General features: G+C 41.8%; 1 protein-coding gene across 2 annotated transcripts in view; it reads right to left on the reverse strand.

Annotated features, from left to right (window-relative positions):
• The window catches only part of GOLGA3 (golgin A3), a 41264-nt gene continuing 23100 nt past the window's right edge, over positions 1–18164 (reverse strand). For both annotated transcript variants that reach the window (XM_051972574.1, XM_051972573.1), the window contains exons 12-24: positions 16018–16095; positions 14961–15224; positions 14461–14555; positions 12412–12628; positions 11642–11785; positions 11082–11279; positions 10165–10281; positions 9801–9940; positions 8897–9029; positions 8617–8739; positions 7607–7771; positions 6622–6782; positions 1–4022 (exon numbers count right to left, since the gene is read on the reverse strand). In XM_051972574.1, the coding sequence (XP_051828534.1) occupies positions 3815–4022; positions 6622–6782; positions 7607–7771; positions 8617–8739; positions 8897–9029; positions 9801–9940; positions 10165–10281; positions 11082–11279; positions 11642–11785; positions 12412–12628; positions 14461–14555; positions 14961–15224; positions 16018–16095 (2043 nt within the window). In that variant the 3' untranslated portion in view covers positions 1–3814. The remainder of the gene's footprint in view (positions 4023–6621; positions 6783–7606; positions 7772–8616; positions 8740–8896; positions 9030–9800; positions 9941–10164; positions 10282–11081; positions 11280–11641; positions 11786–12411; positions 12629–14460; positions 14556–14960; positions 15225–16017; positions 16096–18164) is intronic.

Here is an 18164-nt window from a genome sequence, read left to right on the forward strand (position 1 = left end):
TTGTTTTGCTTCAGTCGTTTAAATGGAACAGAAAAAATTAGACTTAAAAGCATTTTGAAAACTGATAGAGTGACAGCAATTTGTTATTGAAATCAATGAATTTCCATAGAGCATTTAACAATTTTTTTGAGTGGGGGAAAACATACACCTCAATAAGAGACAACTTGTATTAAATATTATCATGAATCCCCCCCAAATAAATATGAAACCCTTTACCAAAAATAGTTTATTGCACAAAACTTAGGAATTCCTATGCACACTTAAACCTTTTTTAATTAACATGCTGTAGAAGATAATCATTCATTGTACATGGTATCACATTTTCCTCAAATTATTCCACCAAAAAAGAGCCCCAACCTGATGAACAAATTTGTATGCATGAATAAATTTTTTTGCATGTATGTGAATCTTATTTTGATTAGCTAATGAATATCTGATTAGATAACTGAAAACCATTAATACTAGAGCCTCCCTGTATTACTATCTTTGGGCCCCTACTGTGGGACCATAGTTGAGGTGAGACTATGGTATATAACACAGTGCTTCTGATACCTCCACTCACAATCCTGCCTTGGATAAGGAAGGCACGAGACCCTTGGGTCTACACCCATTTTTCTGCCATATGAGTTCTGGTTAAAGTGAGGCTCCAGGGCATCTCTTTTTAAAAACCAGATGGTTTCTTTCCATGACATCTATCCAAGTCATTTCTTTTAGCACTCAAAGTGTCCACACATACCCACACCAGCTCTATAGGTCTACCATCTGAATCACTAATTCTTATACAGGGAAACTTCACCTGTACAGAAAATGGATACTGTCAGTCGAACAACATGGCAAGCTTCACAAAGCACTGCCCAACCATACCGCTCAACACGCACCTTGGGGACCTCTTTACAATTTGGACCTAATCTATACCAACCATAGTAACAGCCATTTTTGCATCCTATGACAAGATAAAAATCAGCTGTCACATCCTCCAGAGGGAAGAAAAGTTTCATGAATCTATAAGATCCACAGTATTTCTTGGAGATGTTGTGTACCAAAGAAGGTATAACGACAACCAGGTTGCACAAAACATCTGGGAATAAACTGGAAGACTCAGGAATGACTCCACGGAGTATGAACTTTCCCTTCGGCACCGGACACCACATTCATTACAGACGTTGACAAGAACGCTGCAAGTGGAGTCTCTGCTTTATAAAGCAATCATCCCTGCTCTCTTTCCATGTGTGGACTCACGAGTCAATTTTGAAACTACGGTTCTGAAGAAAGAGCGGATGACAGCGACCTTTCTTCCCTAGACCCTGGCTGGGGGAGGTAGGACAGTGAGACAGCGACAGGAAGCAGAGTCCCTCACAGCAAAGAGACCCCCGCGCGACTCCAAAGTAGGCAACTTGGAGATTATCTCCCGGGTTATGGAGGCACCAGTTTTCCTCTGTAAAGTGACTTCTTGGGGAAACATAATGGCAGGGGACATTGAGAGACCTCAGACATATTTCCCCAACCTGGGATGTCCCAAGTACCAGGGAAGAAAGGGAGAGAGGGACAAGGGCTGATGTCCGGCAACTGGAAGGGTAGGAAACAGAAGGAGCCAAGCACAATCCTGAGCTCCCCCGACCGCTCCCTCCCCACTCCAGCAGCAGGTCCTGAGCCGAGAGAATCCTGTTCAGAGCGAAAACACTCGACTCTTGAATTCTCCTGTAGCCAGAAGAGAGGGGACTAGCTGGGGCTTTGGGACCAGCGGAGTCAAGTAAATTACCCTGTTTCTTAGGGCGGGAGTGGGAGGGAGTGAGAAAGGAATGAATGCGGGAAGTAACCAAGAGCAGAAAAGGGAAAATGCAGGAAAAAAAAGAAGTTTGACTTCACCTGACTAACACAAGTAACCAAGCTTCTCTTCCTTTGTGGAAAAGTGAATCCTGAACACACCTTGCCAGAGAAAGCAAACCCCACACGGCCTGGGGGAGAGACGTGTGTAAAAAGCTGAGTCACAGGAGACTAGCAAGGGAGCCGCTGGGCTTGCATCTGTTGGGAAGGATGATTTTCCAGTCTGGCAGCAAGGATCACCTTTGCACAAATGACAATTCTTTAGAAATGGCAACACTTGATGGGAGTATTTTTTTTAACGTCACTAAGTGTATTTAACATTAATGTTATTTTAACCTTATCAACTAACAATAGGGTATTTTTATTTCCTCTTGCCACATAGTTCAAGAGGCAGTTTCAAGAACACAAGAAACGGCTGAAGAATCCCATAATGTTTTCTTCATGAGAGTAATTAAGCTTCTGTCATATATAGCGTAAACATGAGCATAGCTGGACTGATCAGTAACACTTCATAACATCATTTTCAGGCCAGTTACTTCACATAATGGGTATCTGAGAGCGCCATTTACAGATTATTCCCTCCCTCCCCCTAAAGCTTACAAACACAAAAATCTCCCACTACTTATTGCAAGATTTTTTTCTAGATTTTTCTTTGCGAATAAAACAAAACAAAATGCAAAGCTCATAAACTGCTAGCCTCCAGATCCATCCTTCTAATGGTGTTCAGTTTGGGTGGAATGATGTGAGGGGGGTGAAGTGTGGCCCATCCCCAGTGCCTGATTTGCAAATCAAGGAATTCTAGGTTTCATGAGCAATCACGGAGAAAGAAGAGGACCAGAAGCTGCCCTGATCCTGGTGCCTTACTCTCTTCCACTCATCTGCACTGGAAACACTGCTTCCTGTGCAGGAAAGAACTGAAAGGAGCCTTTTCCTGCAAATTTTGTAACTAACATGTTCATAAAGTCCAGTCTGCAGGAAGGGTGCTTCTCTCAATGGCTGTACCGGCTTTCAGTCTGAGGTCTAAACCTCAGCCCACTCATTGCCAGGCTTTGCTCGTCTCTCCTTTCCTCCTACGCACTCCCTCATCCTCTGAGTCCTTTGGGATCTGCTGGTGACTGGGACCCCCCGCCCCGTTAGGAACTGTGTTGCTTCGGCCAGGGTGGGGGAGGCTGCATCTGTGCCGATGTTCCCCCCTGAAAGCGAAGCTCTGTGCGCTTTGCAAACAGCCAAGAAAGAAAGGTGATGAAAAAACAAAACAAATCCCAAACCCTTTCATATAGGCATTTTTGTGTTTGAAAGATATCGAAAATAAAATAATTATTTCTCTAAAAGCCTTACCTGTACTGGTCAGCTTCCCTAAATACTCTATGTATAAGATTTTCTAACAGCAGACAAACATGGCAATGAGAGAGACAGAACAAAAAAGACAATCCAAATAATTTTTAAATTATAAAAAGACATTTTGTAACAATTATATGATTTTTGTTATTTATAGACATCCAACTATAGGATGAACATATTTGAAAAATAAAGTAAAAGGTGCAAAATAAGTGTTTTCTTCTCTGTAGGGAAATAAAGTTTCCCATGGAGCTGAGAAGGAAAAGGAGGCAGGGGGCGAGCACCCTCCAGGCCAGATGTCTCCACTGATGACAACAATTCTGACATCTCTTTTTCAAGAAGGTTACCCAAGAGGATCTCTCAGAATTCTGCCCTGACCTTGCATCCCTCAAGACAGACCCAGACTCCTGTGAAGAAATATCAGAGGCAAGACCCCTCAGTCGGAGTTACTTTGGTAGGAAGTAGGGTTGTGCCACAGGAATCAGCACTGACCTCTGTACTCTGCCCTCACACTCCTGTACCCTCGTAGGCAGGAGAACTCAAAACTGCAACTCACAGAAAAACATCAAGTAACGGTCAAATAAATAAGGGTAATCCAACAAGAGTCCTCCCCCCACTCAGAGACAAGAAGGGAGCCGAGGGTAGCCTGGGATCACTGCTCCAGCACTTGCTGGGTGTGGGCGGGGCAGTTCTGTTCCTCTTGGTCATGGCCCGAGCTTTCAAGGTCCCGAGAGGCAGCAGGAGGGCAGGTCACTGCCAGGTCTATTAAGTGGCCCTCCATCTGAGTCCATGAAGACATCGATTCATGTACCGTGATTGTGTGTTCTTCCATTTGGCGCTGAAGACTATCCATTTCTTGCCTTTTGAGAAAAGGAAATATATCAAAGGAATAAATATTGACTTTGTCAAAAAGGAGACTATCTAGGAATATCAGAAAGAGGTATAACAATTTTCTAGCAAAATAATTAAAATATTAGGTTCTAAAGCTAACAGAAAACTTTCCTTAGGAACTGGATATGGGTGAAAATAAATCTGGGCTCTCAAACTTCATCCCATATGGTAACAAAGTTTGAGGCAGACCATATAGTTAATCACTTAAAAAAAAACTTCCAAAGTTAGATAAAAACGAAATAATATGTTAATATTTTTCACCTGCTGAACACAGGAAAATATATGAATATACATAAACCCCCGCCAACATCCTTCTGTCCCACAAATAATTAAGATAAAAAGAAAAATAGCAGAGTAAATAGCAGATAAATAGCTCTAATGAATACAATGACCACTCAGTGACCTCAGAGGACTGGCAATGAAGCAGGCCTCCATCCTCTTGGTAGAGAGATGACTAATTGCAGGTGAAGAATCAAACTCTTTTTAGAGATGATTCCCCCTCCCCCCCACTTATCTGTTACCAGAGGACTTTCATTTTCTTGGGGGAAGAATAGAGAGAAGGAGATGAATACGTGGGAGGAAGAGGTAATAAGATATTGATGCCCATTAATGATGCAAACCAGAAAAAGGGACACAGCTAAACAAGACTATGTTGGATACATAAATTTAATATAAATTTTAAAACTAGATATTGTTTTGTAAACAATCCTCTTTTTCTGTGTTTTTTTTGGTTAATGTTGACAGAAATAGCCATATTTGTTGTTGTTTGTCATATTAAACAAGGAAAACAAATTAATTTCATCTTAATAGATTTGACCTAATAGTTTAGGTTCTAAGAACTTTTGGAATCCTATTATAATTTGTTAACTATTTCTCACAACTCAGTACCATCTGCAGATCTGAAAAGCATGTCATTTATACCTTTATCTAAAAGTTCTGGCAAGGCCAGCGACCCGAAGGTTAAGTACAGACCTACAGCGCTCTGGGGACCATTTTCCAAGATAATGCTGAATAATGAATCACTCCTTGAGTCTGGTCCTTCATCTAGTTCTAAATCCACCTGAGTTTTACCTTCTAGTACAAATAACTCCCCCCCCCCCCCCCTTTTTTTTTCCTGAAAGGGCAGTATGTGAAACTTGGTCAAATGATTTGCTAATCTCTAGGTAAATGACAACTTCAACATTTCCTGAACTAAACAGCCTAATAACCTGGATAAAGAGGGAAATGAAATTCGGTTAGATGTGACATCAGGAATGCTAAAGTACAAAGTGCTGACTCTTGCTGGCTACACTTCCTTCTCGAGCTGTTTGATATCCATCTCTTTCATAAAAAGATCTAGAATTGCTCAACAGCAGAAGTCAAACCCGTCATTCTATCATGTGTAGGTTTCATTCCTTTCCCTTTTTTAAAGATCAAGACATTCACCCTACTTTAGCCCTCTCTTGTGATCCATAATTTTCCCTAAATCGGTGTTTCAACCCCTTTACCAATGACATCTGCCTTGTTTTTCCCAGTACCTTGCGAGTTCATCTGCACCTGGTGACTGGAAGTCATCACAGGCATTCAGGTGCCCTCCATCTCCTTACTTATCTCTTTTTCTCAATGCAGCTAAAAACTTTTTATAAGCTTTAGAACCTTTGGAAATTAAAGCATAGCCTTTTCCTTTCTTCAACTTCCCTAATAATCAAAGAAATGCAAACCAAAACAATTTGTAGGCATCTAGAGAAACAAATGCAACCAAATGTAATGATGTAGAGTTGTGGTGAAATAGGAGGTGGTGTTCGGTCATGTCTGAGTCTTCGTGACCCAATCTGGGGTTCTCCTGGCAAAGATACAGGGTGGTTTGCCACTTTACCACGTGGCCTAAAATGGTCCTGAAGCAGACAAGAGGCCAGGAATCCTCCTGAGAAGGCAGGACAGTGTCAGGGAGAGTCTGACTCAGCTGGCGCTGCCTCTGGCTGCTGATTAAGAGGCCAGCTGCTCTTCTCTGCCTTGGCTCTGCTTGCTTCTGCCATTCATTCTACTCCTCTTGCCTGGAAGCCCTTAGATGCAGTCTTTGCAGAGAAGAACCCAAAACTCCTTGGAGAAGGGTCCTACTCAGTCTCCCTTATTCCGAATCCCTATGAAACGTCAGTATGTCTGTCTTTGTGATGTGTGTGCTACATACTGACCTAGATTGTAAGGTTCTCTGCAGTTGTCAGTATCCTGTTCTAAATCCTGAGTGTGCACACATAGTAGGTACTTAATGAAGAACAGAGGACAATTTCAGCTGTCCCACTAAGGCCAGGGCTATCCCAAGAGGGGAGATCTGGCAGAGATGGGACACTCATCTGTTATAGAGGATCCTCTTACTTAGGTGTGAGTTGGAAGACAGGGCCCTTGAATAAATCTGTGCAACTCAGAAATTCTGTTATTATGTGAGATGCAGCAAAATGTAATGGAGGCACAGGAAGGAAGGAGGTTTTTGGGCTACTGGACCCATTTGTTGGGTATTTGGCATAAGTGATATGAAAACAATTCTCTAATTTCCCCATTTTCTTTATTAAAGGCTGAACAAAAAGGCCTTACTTCAGTTGCTGGAGGCAGCTGTTGAGATTCTTCAGCGGCTCTTTGCTCACAGTTGGTGGGGGTCTGAGAAGCTCTTCAAGGAGGGAGGCAGGGACAGGGCAGTCTGGAATTTTTACAGGAGTCACGGGGTTGGAATTGGTCTCTCCCTTCAGTTCTTTCCTCTGGAAAACAAAACATTTCATTAGGGCTTATGTTTCAAGGGGAGAGAGGGAGAATGGTAATATAGATGTGCAAAACCAAACTTTCTGAATCTGCATAATGTCACAATGTTAGGTTCAACAAATACAATGCCATGTTTAGATACCGCCCCCTCCCTCGCCAAGTAATAGCTAGCATTTCAAAGCATTTTACATACAATGACTCATAGGGATCGTATTTATTTATAAAACCTGTGATCTTAAATATAATGTCCCTTGGTTATGAATCAGAAGATAAGGTCCCATGAAGGACTTTGGCATCATAAGGAAATGTCATTTATCCAAGTGGGTTGTCAGATTTTACCATTTTAGCGCCCCTACATTTTACTGCTTATATCGGATGGATGAATTATAGCAATTTACTTCATAAATTTATGATACAACTGGAAGAAACTGTCCAGAGCGGGCTCCAGAAATGCCATGGCCTTAAGCCAACAATGACTGGGTCTCATAGCCCTCAACCAAAGTTATTCAGGGGTTGTGCTCACACCCCATCTCCTTAGCATGATGAGACCCAGAACCTAGAATGCAGTCAATGAGCTGGCCGTGTCCACTGTCACCAGGCTGAGAGGAATATGCTCCTGGTGTGGCCCTCGTGATATTTCAGGAATATGCTCCTGGTGTGGCCCTCATGTTATTTCCATCACAATGCCTCTTATACACAGGACATTTTAGCATTCATTTAATACAACTGGCAGCTAGAAGGGACCCAATTTTGCTGGCCAAGGCCCTGCATCATACCCTGTGTGGCCAGTCCCCCTGTGGGAAGCTCAGGATAGGGGTCCTACCTTCCTCATCTTGCCGTGCTTCAGGTCCAGTTTCAGCTGTTGGTTTTGCTGGAGCAGCGTCTTCATGCTGTTCTTCAATTCTGTCACCTTAGCCTGAAGGGTGAATTTATCTTTCTGGGTCAATGTAAGATCTTCCCGTGCCATGTCCAGCTCTGTTTTAATATTCTGGAAAGAGAAGTAAGAGTTTTTTTCAGTCACTATGTAAAATCAGAAGCTGAACTATTTCCAAAGGGCTGAAGCAGTCCCCACTTTCACTGTGTGAGGTCTGTATTCTTAGTCCCAGGCTCAGGCTCCAGGACTGTCAAGACCCATTCTGCCCATAGGAAAGGGGCATCACTGCAAGTCATTGCCAGGGAGAGCTTTCTGAGGGTTTCCAGCCTGTTAGAGCAGCAGAACTTGTGCATGTCACTGGATGAATCTCAACAGCTGCAGGAATAATGATGGAAATTATAATTTCATTTGTACACAGAATGTTTCTGTAATAGACTTGCTTTATCAAGGCAGGTAAGTGGCTCCTCTACAATGGCAAACCTTTGCCAGCTATCTTAAACAAAGATCTTGAGTGACTCCCTACCTCACCAAGCCATTAGGGGCCAGGGCTTCTAACAAGACTTTGTAGCCCTCTTTTTAGCCACTCTGTCGAGCTCTCTCTCCAAAATAATGACCCTAACACAATCCCCCAATATTCACTTTAAAAGGAGCAGAAGTTAAGACTATTCCCATCAAATACAAATTTACTTTTACCTCTGCTTGAAAAGCCACTGATTTAGAGAGGCGCAATCTGAGCAGTTGCAGGTTCCTTTTCCCTTCCACAGGAATAGCCCAGATTAATCACAAAGTATAAGGACAAACTCTGACAGTGCCCTTTCTGACACTGTTCAGGATCATTCTTCTTTTCCATCTATTACCCACCATAGAAAACATCCTTTTCTCTGCTGAACCTGCAAGAGCAATGAGTATTGGTTGGGGCACCCTAGCCAGAGCCTCTTGCACAGGGACGCTTCCGCTACCTGCAGTGCCAGCTGGATTCCTTCCAACTCCTTCTGACTGTGCTGCTCACTCAAGTCCAACTGCTGCTTCAAGCTCTGGATTTCTCTCTCTTTTTGACTTATCTCCCATTTGAGATCTTCAACCTAAAAGGAGAAAATAGGAAGCAAAGCAGAACAACAGAATGATACTCCATTTTGAACATTTAATAGTCTTAATTCATTTCATATCTAAGGAGAGACACAGGAATCAAGAGCCTCCTGCTTTGGCAGTTTGATCACGTAACTCTTAAAAGGTTTTTACCTCTTGGTTTTCAACAGGCTGCTTCTCCAGTTGTGCATCCAGTTGCTTCTGTAGAAGCTGCAGCTGAGCCCGAGCTTCTGCCAACTCTTGCTGGAACTGGGATACTTCTTGGCAATGCTTTCCCTCCTGTGCCCTGGGGATGGAAACAACAGCAGAACAAAATTTCTGTGCTGATCTGCACTTCTAGGCTGTAAAAGTTTCCAAGCCCAGTCTAGAAATGGCTGTCCTTGTGCTTGGATTCTCTGTGAATGCTCCACACTTAGTTTGGTGCAGAAGCCATAAATTGGGGCTCACAGGGCTGGGTCCAGAGCACAGCTGGCATGAATGACTCCACCGTGAATTTATGAGTGCACAGACCCAAGAACAGGGTAAACAAACAAGGTGGCTGTGGAATCTGAGGAGGACCCGTTGTGATGAGCTTGACTATGGGCCCCTGTACTGGGCCAATCATCAGGTCTGTTTTATGGCTGACTTACTACATGCTTGCTAGTTAACTTAGGAGCGCGATACCCACGCATCTGCACCCTGCCATACACTCTGCCCATTCATCAGGCCAACCAAAAGCTGGTTTGGGGGTTCCCCTAAATACTGGTCAAATTGTACCAAAGCTGCTCCTCTCAATCTGCCCAGGAGCCCAGTCCTAAGAAAGCCTGGTCCAAATAGGACAGTTGGTATAGGTAATGACCAAGACTGGAAAAGAAACTCTGCCACATGTCTCTGGTTTCTGGACCTCTTAATAATTACAATAATGACACCATGAATGGCTGACGCAGATCAAGCACCATCTCATAGCCCCTGCTGGAGAAGGTGCCATTATGGTCCCCTCTGAGAGCCGGGAGACCGAAGGCAGAGAGAGGATTTGGGCCTTGCTGACTCCCGGTGCAGCTGGCCGGGCAATACTCACTGCAGGCTGTCGGCTTCTGCCTGGAGCTTCTGCACGAGCTGCTCCTTGGCCTGGAGCTCCTTCTTCACCTCGCTCAGCTCCAAGGCCGCAGCTCGGAAATGACGGCGGTTGTGTCCAGCATCTACCTTGGCTGCGGCCACCTGCAGAAAGGGGAGGTAGGCCCAGAAGCCTATTAAGGGGCGTGCTCTGTGAAACAGGAGGACATTTTAACAGACCTTTTTACTCCAGGTGCAGACTAAAGGGCTTTTTAGGGTCAATCCTTTGCCAGCGCCTTCACCGTATGCATTACTTCTAGATCTGCGAGTGCCAAGTCTCGGGAGGCAGTGGGAGCCCGCAGACCCGCCACATCTGCCCGAGCACCCACCTGCTCCTTGAGACTCCGCACTTTGGCCTTCTCCTTCTCCAGAGCCGTCTGCAGGGTGTGGACGAGTTGTTTCATCTGCTGGTCCTCCTCCTCTTTGCGCTGCAGAACTGCTTGCACCTAGACCACAGGAGGGAAGCACCGTGGCGAGAGGCCACACAAGTGTCTGAGGGGCCGCATGGGCCGGTGTCAGCCCTGCCACAGCCGGAGGCCTCAGGCTGGGGGCTGCCTGCTCTCAGCAGGACCTGGACACAGATGTGCTACTGGGACAGAGCCGTCTAAGTCTCCGTGAAGAGGCTAAGAGTTTTCCCAGGGAAGCTACATAAAAACAACTCATCACTGCAGCCGGGTGCCCCAAGCAAGGTTCTGGGCAAGCAGGGGTGGTCCTTCTCAGACTCTCCTGCCCTGACCCTGATATGGGAAACTTCCAAACAAAGAGGCTGAGTGGAAACACTCAGGAATGACCAAGACTATAATCACTCCTCAAAGCAAATATAAAGAACTCAATCAATCATGTGTCTGTTGTACTGATTTGGTCCAAGAAGAGAAAGCTGTGCCTTAAGAAATGCTTTTTGAGTAAAATTACCAATTAAATTATAGCCTTGGGATGCATAGAGAAACGTCTCATTCCCACTGTGAAAATTGTCTTAACAAGGATAGAGAAGAAGAAACAGCAATTTTAATTGTAGCTGGTGGTCAATTTTTCTACTCCTCACTATTCTTAAAGAAATGTTTGTGAAGTTGAGTGGTGCTGCCCTGGAGTCAGGAGGACCCAAGCTAGCCTCAGAAACTTGACATGTATTGGCTGTGTGAACCTGGACAAGTCACGTAACCTCCACTGCTTTGCCAAAGAAAAGAAGAGATGTGTTTTGATTTTAAAATCACTAAGAATCAATCCCCTACTACAAAGCTCCAATTACCTGTAGGTTCAGCTGTACCAAATCTGCCTCCCTCTTGGCTAATGCAGTTTCTAGGATACTGTTGTGTTCCCGTAAGGCTGCATTGGACTGTCCAAGACCTGTTAGCTTTCCTCGCTCGTGCTCTAATTCAAGAGCCAACTTCTTATTTAACTCTTCAAGGCGTTTTATCTTTCTCCTAAAGCCTCTGGATTCTTGGAGCTGAGGAAAAATCATAATAAAAGACCACTGTGACCTGAGCTGGTTGTGCATTTTGGTAAGTAAATTATTTAGATGAAGAGTTATCACAGAGCAGTGTTCAAGGAAACAGATTGCACCAAGACTATGTCACAGATGTACAGAAATGTGCTACTATAGTTCTCACAGAATGCCAGACAGTAGTCAGCAATACTACAGCACACGAGACTCCAAGAAAGCAGCTTGAGCCATCACACACTGCAATCACTATTCAGTGCATTACTGATGATCCCAAAGATGGCCTCCCATCTTTCTGCCATTCCAAACTCTCTACCCTATACCATCCCTTAATCTCTTCTTCCCCAAGAGAAAACAGAGACAACCACCTCATCCTCCAACTCGATGACTTTCTCCCTGTATTCCTCCAATTCTTGACTGGTCAGGGAGATGATTTCTTGTAGTTCCTTCTCTAGTACCATCTTACTGTGACCAACAGTCTGTAGCTCCAACTCCAGGACTTGGATTCGTTCCTGAATACAGAGGGGGCAGTTTCAGCTCTTCCTGCTTCATGAGGGTACACGACAACAATCATTCACCACATCTACCTCTTTTTGAGCAAGGACAGTTATAAGGGGGAAGACCTGGTTCTGTTCACTTAATTTTTAATTATAATACAAAATTTAATAATTTCCTTAGAAGCTTTGCTTAAAAGAGCTTAACTTTACTTACCCATAGCATGTACATTTTAATATTATAACAAATAAAACCATGGGTCACAATTTGGTATTCAATTGGTGAAAGATACAGAAGAGCTCTGAAATCAAAAGGGGCTTTTCCTGTATGTTATAAACAAGACTACTATATGGCAGAGCTGCCAGAAGCCCCCCTCACAAATCTTGCCAGCAGCAGAGACTGCTGAACAGTATGGAAGAACCCAAGAAAGTATATGGTACATTGAAATGGTAATTTGTCCACCAATAACTTCAATAAAAGGGAAAAAAGTATATCTTTCTGATCAAACAGAAGATTAGGGTTGGAAGGAATCTAAGAGAGCATAGGACCCACCACCCTCCTTTTAGGTCCAGAAGAGAGGGGGCTATTTGATGCTCTTCCCCCTATCTCTATGTGGGTGAGAGAAAAGGTGACATGGGCCTACATTCTGAGCTTGGCTGTTTCCTCCATCTGTAATCTGGGCTCTGAGTTTGGTTAATTCAGCCTCTGAGGATTCTTTGGCAGTGAGAGCTTCCTGGAGGCGGCGGCTCAGGATGCCTACTGCATTCTCATAGGCTTTGTGCTTGGCTTTCATCTCTTTCTGGGCGCTGGTCAGATCTGAACCCAATCGCTTCATCTTTTGCTTTTGTTCTGTAATGGCCCTGGAGCACAGTAAAGGAGAAAAAAAGAAAAAAAATTGAGCCTAAAAAACATAAAACACTGAAATAAAATAAAATATAATCTCAGAGCGTTAGAAGGAACTTTAGAAGGCCTGTTGGGCTAACTCATGTCACAATATGATCAAGGTCAAAATCCTAAGAAGTGACAAAGAGTGACTCATTAAATCAATTATAAGACATGCAAAGTTTTCTGAGGTTTCAATTTGCATTTTCCTTTTTCAGAACTTCTTGGGAAGGTCCTATGAAATTTGGGGAAAACTGCCTCTCTTTACAATCCCTCCCCCCAAAAAAAAATCAATTACTTCTCCTCTCCACCCCAAATCAGAGAAATAAATCAATTCATATTCCATGACAGCTTGGAGAGTGTATGATATCACTGAAAGATCATGAGAGCAATGTAGCTAATACAGAAATAAGTTTTGAATGATTTCACATAAACAACTGATATCACATCTATCTAAATGGATGGAGAAGTAGGAAAGTACAGAAACCAAAATTTCAAAAATATGAATGTTAAAAATAAAAATGAATAAAAAATAATTTAAAGAAGGAAAGACAAAACATGGGCTGAGATCCACCCATTCCATTCCAAGTATGCTTTGTGGACAGTATGTCCTAAGTTGATCAAGTCAATTGTTCCTTTTGGTTCTCAATTAAAAACAAGGAATTGGAGAGACAAAGAGCATTTCCAACTCTTGACATTCTCTGATTAAAAACTATGATTTGAATGCTAAAAGATAATGTCTGAATTGCTAAGCTTAAACTTTTGCCATTTCTACATGCAGGTTACAGAAATAGAATGGCAACCCTAAAACAAGTTTCAAATAGAGTTTTGCAAAATGAACCCAATTTCAAAGGGACTAAGGAAGCTTTTCATTGACAAGAACTCTGAATTGATTCCTTTCGTAGAATTGTGGAACCTTTTGCAATACATATGATAGATCTCCATTTTGTCCAATCTGCCCATCTGCAATATCCCACCTTGATTTTTTTTAAAGGTGGAACACACCAACATTGCTTCTTCACAAATAGGCATCAACCCAGAGTGATAATATAAAAACATTGATTTCATTTTAGGGTTTGTGCATATCTTGAATGAAACAAGTTTTGTGGACTTAAAACCTTTTTTTCCTTGTTTACAAGTACATGTACATATTTAACAAACAATTAAAGATAAGAAGCTCAAGGGCTATAATAATATTTAAAAAAATGTTTTAAAAACAATCTGGAGAAGGGTATATCCTCTCATGGATTTTTATATATGAAGAAATGTGGACAAATATATAGAATGAGAAGGTATGTATAATATGAGGTATAACATGAGATACATAATAAGTATATTATGGAAGGATTTTATACACGAGATCACAGAATCATCAAACCACTGAAGCATGTATATATGTGTCTGTATTTCTATATGTTGATTGTAGGACTAACTCATGTCACAATATGATCTCAGGAAGGAAGTGACAAAGAGTGACTCATTAAATCAATTATAAGACATGCAAGGTTTTCTGAGGTTTCAATTTACATTTTCCTCTTCTTAGAGCACCTTGGGAAGGGTCCTATGAGTCCTATGAAATTAGGGGAAAACTACCACTCCTTACAAACCATACATATTATACATAGACACATCTATATATCTATGTGCATATTTAGATGGCACAGGTATCTGTCCACATATAGGTATATAAATTTTAAAAAACCTACTTGTGATGAAACACAACCACCTGAACACTGGCATGTGTTTATCTAAAACTGCATTACCCTGGCAGCAGACACTGCTAAGACATCATGCCCAGGGGCATACTTACTTTCTTGCTTCTAGTTGCATTTGTTCTACTTGTTGTTTCAAAACCTCATTCACCTCTGTAAGGGATGCCATTTGTTCTCTGTCAAACTGCAAAGACTTGAAAATGAGAGAGACAGAAAAACAACATAAGATATTTAGAAAGGAACCATCTTTCAGGCTCTGCAGTGGCTGGCTTTCTGTTAGGAGATGCTATTTTGACAGAGGTTTGCTAACTGGGGTGAACCTTATGATTCCAGATACACTGGAATGCCACCTGAGCACCTACATATACGTGGCTGACTAAACATTATTTGAAGGTCATCTGCTGTGTCAGATGGTGAAGTTTTTCCTTTATGGACATTTGCTACCTGCTGTACTGAGAGTCCCACTTCAGAGGAGTTATTCTTAAAAGATAACACGCTGGAACAACAAAGGGGTTAGATACTTCTGAAAAATCTTTTGATAGCCTAAGTAATCAAGTCAGAAATCACCACGAGATAACTCTGGCAGTACTGTCCAAACCTGTAACTGTGTCTCCATTTCATCTCGTTCTCTCTGCACTAGCTGGAGCTGTCCTTCGAGGTCAGTCATTTGCTGTTGAACTTGGGATACTTCCTTCTGTAACTTGGAATGCTCCATTTCCACTGACTTTTTTTCACCCTGAAGCTTGATTAATTCTTGCCTCAGACTTCTCATTTCTGAGTCCAGTCTTTTCTTTGTGGCTTTCAATTCGCTGATCAGCTGGTCCTTGGAACTCGCATCCCTCCGGTACGCCTCCACCATCACCTACTAGGACATTCTAGAATTATAGGCTGTTCTTTGGATAGGATGTCTTAAAGAGACTTTTCTTAATTAAAAATACTTGTTTGAATATTTTCCATGCTCAAACTCTATAAACAACTTTTTAAAGGAGGAAACTTGTGATAGAGTTTGCATATACACATTTTTATACATGTACCTTTATGCATGTATCTGTAAGTGTGTGTGTGTGTGTGTGTGTGTGTGTGTGTGTATACTTTTAGAAAATACCAGATTTTTAATGTTTCAATCAAATATAATTAAACTGAAATACAGATATAGAAATATAAAACCTTCTTAGGGGCACTGAGGGGTGGTGCAACCCCTTGGGTAGCTTGCAAATGCAATGTTTGTTGAACATCAGTTTTTATGTACGTTAACATCTAGAAAATCCCATGTACAGAGGCGGCTAGGTGGCGCAGTGGATAGAGCACCAGCCCTGAAGTCAGGAGGACCTGAGTTCAAATCTGGTCTCAGATACTTAACACTTCCTAGTTGTGTGATCCTGGGCAAGACACTTAACCCCAACTGCCTCAGGGGGAAAAAAATCCTATATACAGCAGCAGATTTTCAGCTGGTGTGAACATTTTGTACCAAGAAATCAATCAAAATTGCAAATGCATTTTATAAATTTATTTGTAAAAACTAATGAAGCCAAGGGTTAAAAGTCTGTCTTCATGATGAGCTAAAAAGTAATGTTTCTATCTATAGTGTATTATATTAATATACATTTTAGCATGTTACTTGCATTTGAAGGATATGATGAGGAGCGTCACTCTACCTTTTGTTGAAGAAATTGCTCCTTCACTTTCTGAGTCTGTTTTTTAAGAGCAATACTTTCTTGCTGCAGGTTTTCCACCTGTGACAAAATACAGACATACTGTTACACTAGGGAGATGTGGTCCACTAAGGTTCTGTTTTGGTGCAGCCAAACATGAAAAAAAAAATCTCAAAGCCCATTTATCTTGTCTTACCTTCCCAGCCTCCCAGATTTACTCGTAACCTTGAGGCATCCTAACCCTATCCTTCGTTTTTCCTACCATTTTCTCTGTCTCTGGGGCTTCATCACCTCTCATCTGCACTATTCCATGAGCCTCCTAATTGGTTTTCCTACTTCCAGTCATCCCCTTTTCCAATCTATCTTCCACAAAGCTGACAAACTGACATCTAAACAAAGTTTTATTAATGTTTTTAATCATTTCCTAATATATTATCCATTTCCTGAGAACCTTGCTTTGTACAAAAGAAAAAGTCAAGTAAAAACAGCTAACCCAGTGGGCATGTCTGAGAGCAGAGGCAAAATTCCACACCTGCAGTCCCCCACTTCTCTACTGGAAGGAGTGAAATATGTTTCATCATCTGCCCTCTGAAATCATTATCAGTCATTACTTTTGACGCATGTTCAAAAGCTTTTTAAATATTGTTTTTACCAATATTACTGGTGTGCTTATATATGATGTTCTCCTGACTCTGCTTTCTTTACTCTGCATAAATTCATGAGTCTTTCTATATTTATTTGAATGCTTTACATTCTGAAAAACACAAATAATCTTCGAATAAATTAATTTGCCACATCTTGTTTCAGTCATTGCCCAATTGATGGGCATCCACTCTGTTTCCCATTTTTATGGTGACCACAAAAGGTGTTTCTGTGAATATTCTTGATAGAAATATGACTTTCCTATTTTTGAGTTCCTTGGGATACAGGACTGTGTGGAATAGAGAGATAAGGTGAAGAACTTACAGGAATGTATGAATTCTTTTTCTGTATTTTTTTTTCATTATTTCTGTGTTTCCCCTTGACCTGTATAATATGTACAGGCCCATATTTACTTGAGACTTGGCCAGCTATATCTGAAGTCTGAAGATCTGATTTTCTATTTCCTAGAAATCAGGTGATTTCGGGGAAACAGAAACCTTCCATTCCAATCTCTCCGGATGGCAACAACCAATTAGATGCCTCCCCTTCCCCTTCTCAACGCTCTCTTACTTGTGATGTAATCTCTTGTATAAAAGCTATGTATCTTCACTACTTCTTTAGCCCTCCTACCACGAGCTTTCTCTTTCCCTTATCTTGTGATAGAACGGCTCATCCTCTGGAGGTATAATAAACGACCTTTCTGCTTTCTATTTTGAGTGATCTCTGAATAGTCATTTTGGGTAAGGGTCTTTTACATCCCACACAGTACTAATATAGTGAGGTCACTGCATCAAAGGTTAGTAATAGTTGCTAAACTAATATTTCTAAAACTAAGGTAAAGTCATGTCATTCTATAGTGTCAATCTCTTGCTCAAACATGTTTAATGGGAACATTATTTGCATGCAAAATAAATTCTATAACCTGGTATTCAAAACTCTCCAGTCTCTTTCTTACTTGCTATGCCAGGTTTATTTCTTAGTATCCTCCTTTCATTTATTTTTATTTTCTACTAGCTGGCTCCTCAAATTCAACATTCTATTTCCATGCCTTTCCACCAAGAGATTCTCCCATGCTTGGAATGTATTCCTCCTTCTCTCTCTGTCTCCAAGATTCCCTCATGGCCTGTGACACTCAGTTCTAATGTCCCCTACCAACATGAAGTCTTTCCTGCTCCCATGTATATTTCTCTCTCTCTCTCTTTCTCTTTAAATGACCCCACAGGTTATTTACCTGTGTACTTGTTGGATACTTCATGCTCACAAGTAGAGTGGGATGTGCCTTTTGCTTTTATTTCTCTAGCAGTGAGTCCCTTTGCAAGTGATGCTTAATAAACCTGCCCAGACACATTCTGATAGTGCTGGCAAAGCCTAAGGGCAGACTGATTGCCTGATTCCTGCTTCCTGACTTAAAGCTATTTCATAGAGAGGCTCTGATACAAGAGACAGAACTGAGGTACAATCATCAAGTCAAAACAAAGCACCAGAGAGACTGACATAATCTTCATCAG

Source organism: Antechinus flavipes, chromosome 1, assembly GCF_016432865.1.
Source record: "Antechinus flavipes isolate AdamAnt ecotype Samford, QLD, Australia chromosome 1, AdamAnt_v2, whole genome shotgun sequence".
NCBI lineage: Eukaryota > Metazoa > Chordata > Mammalia > Dasyuromorphia > Dasyuridae > Antechinus > Antechinus flavipes.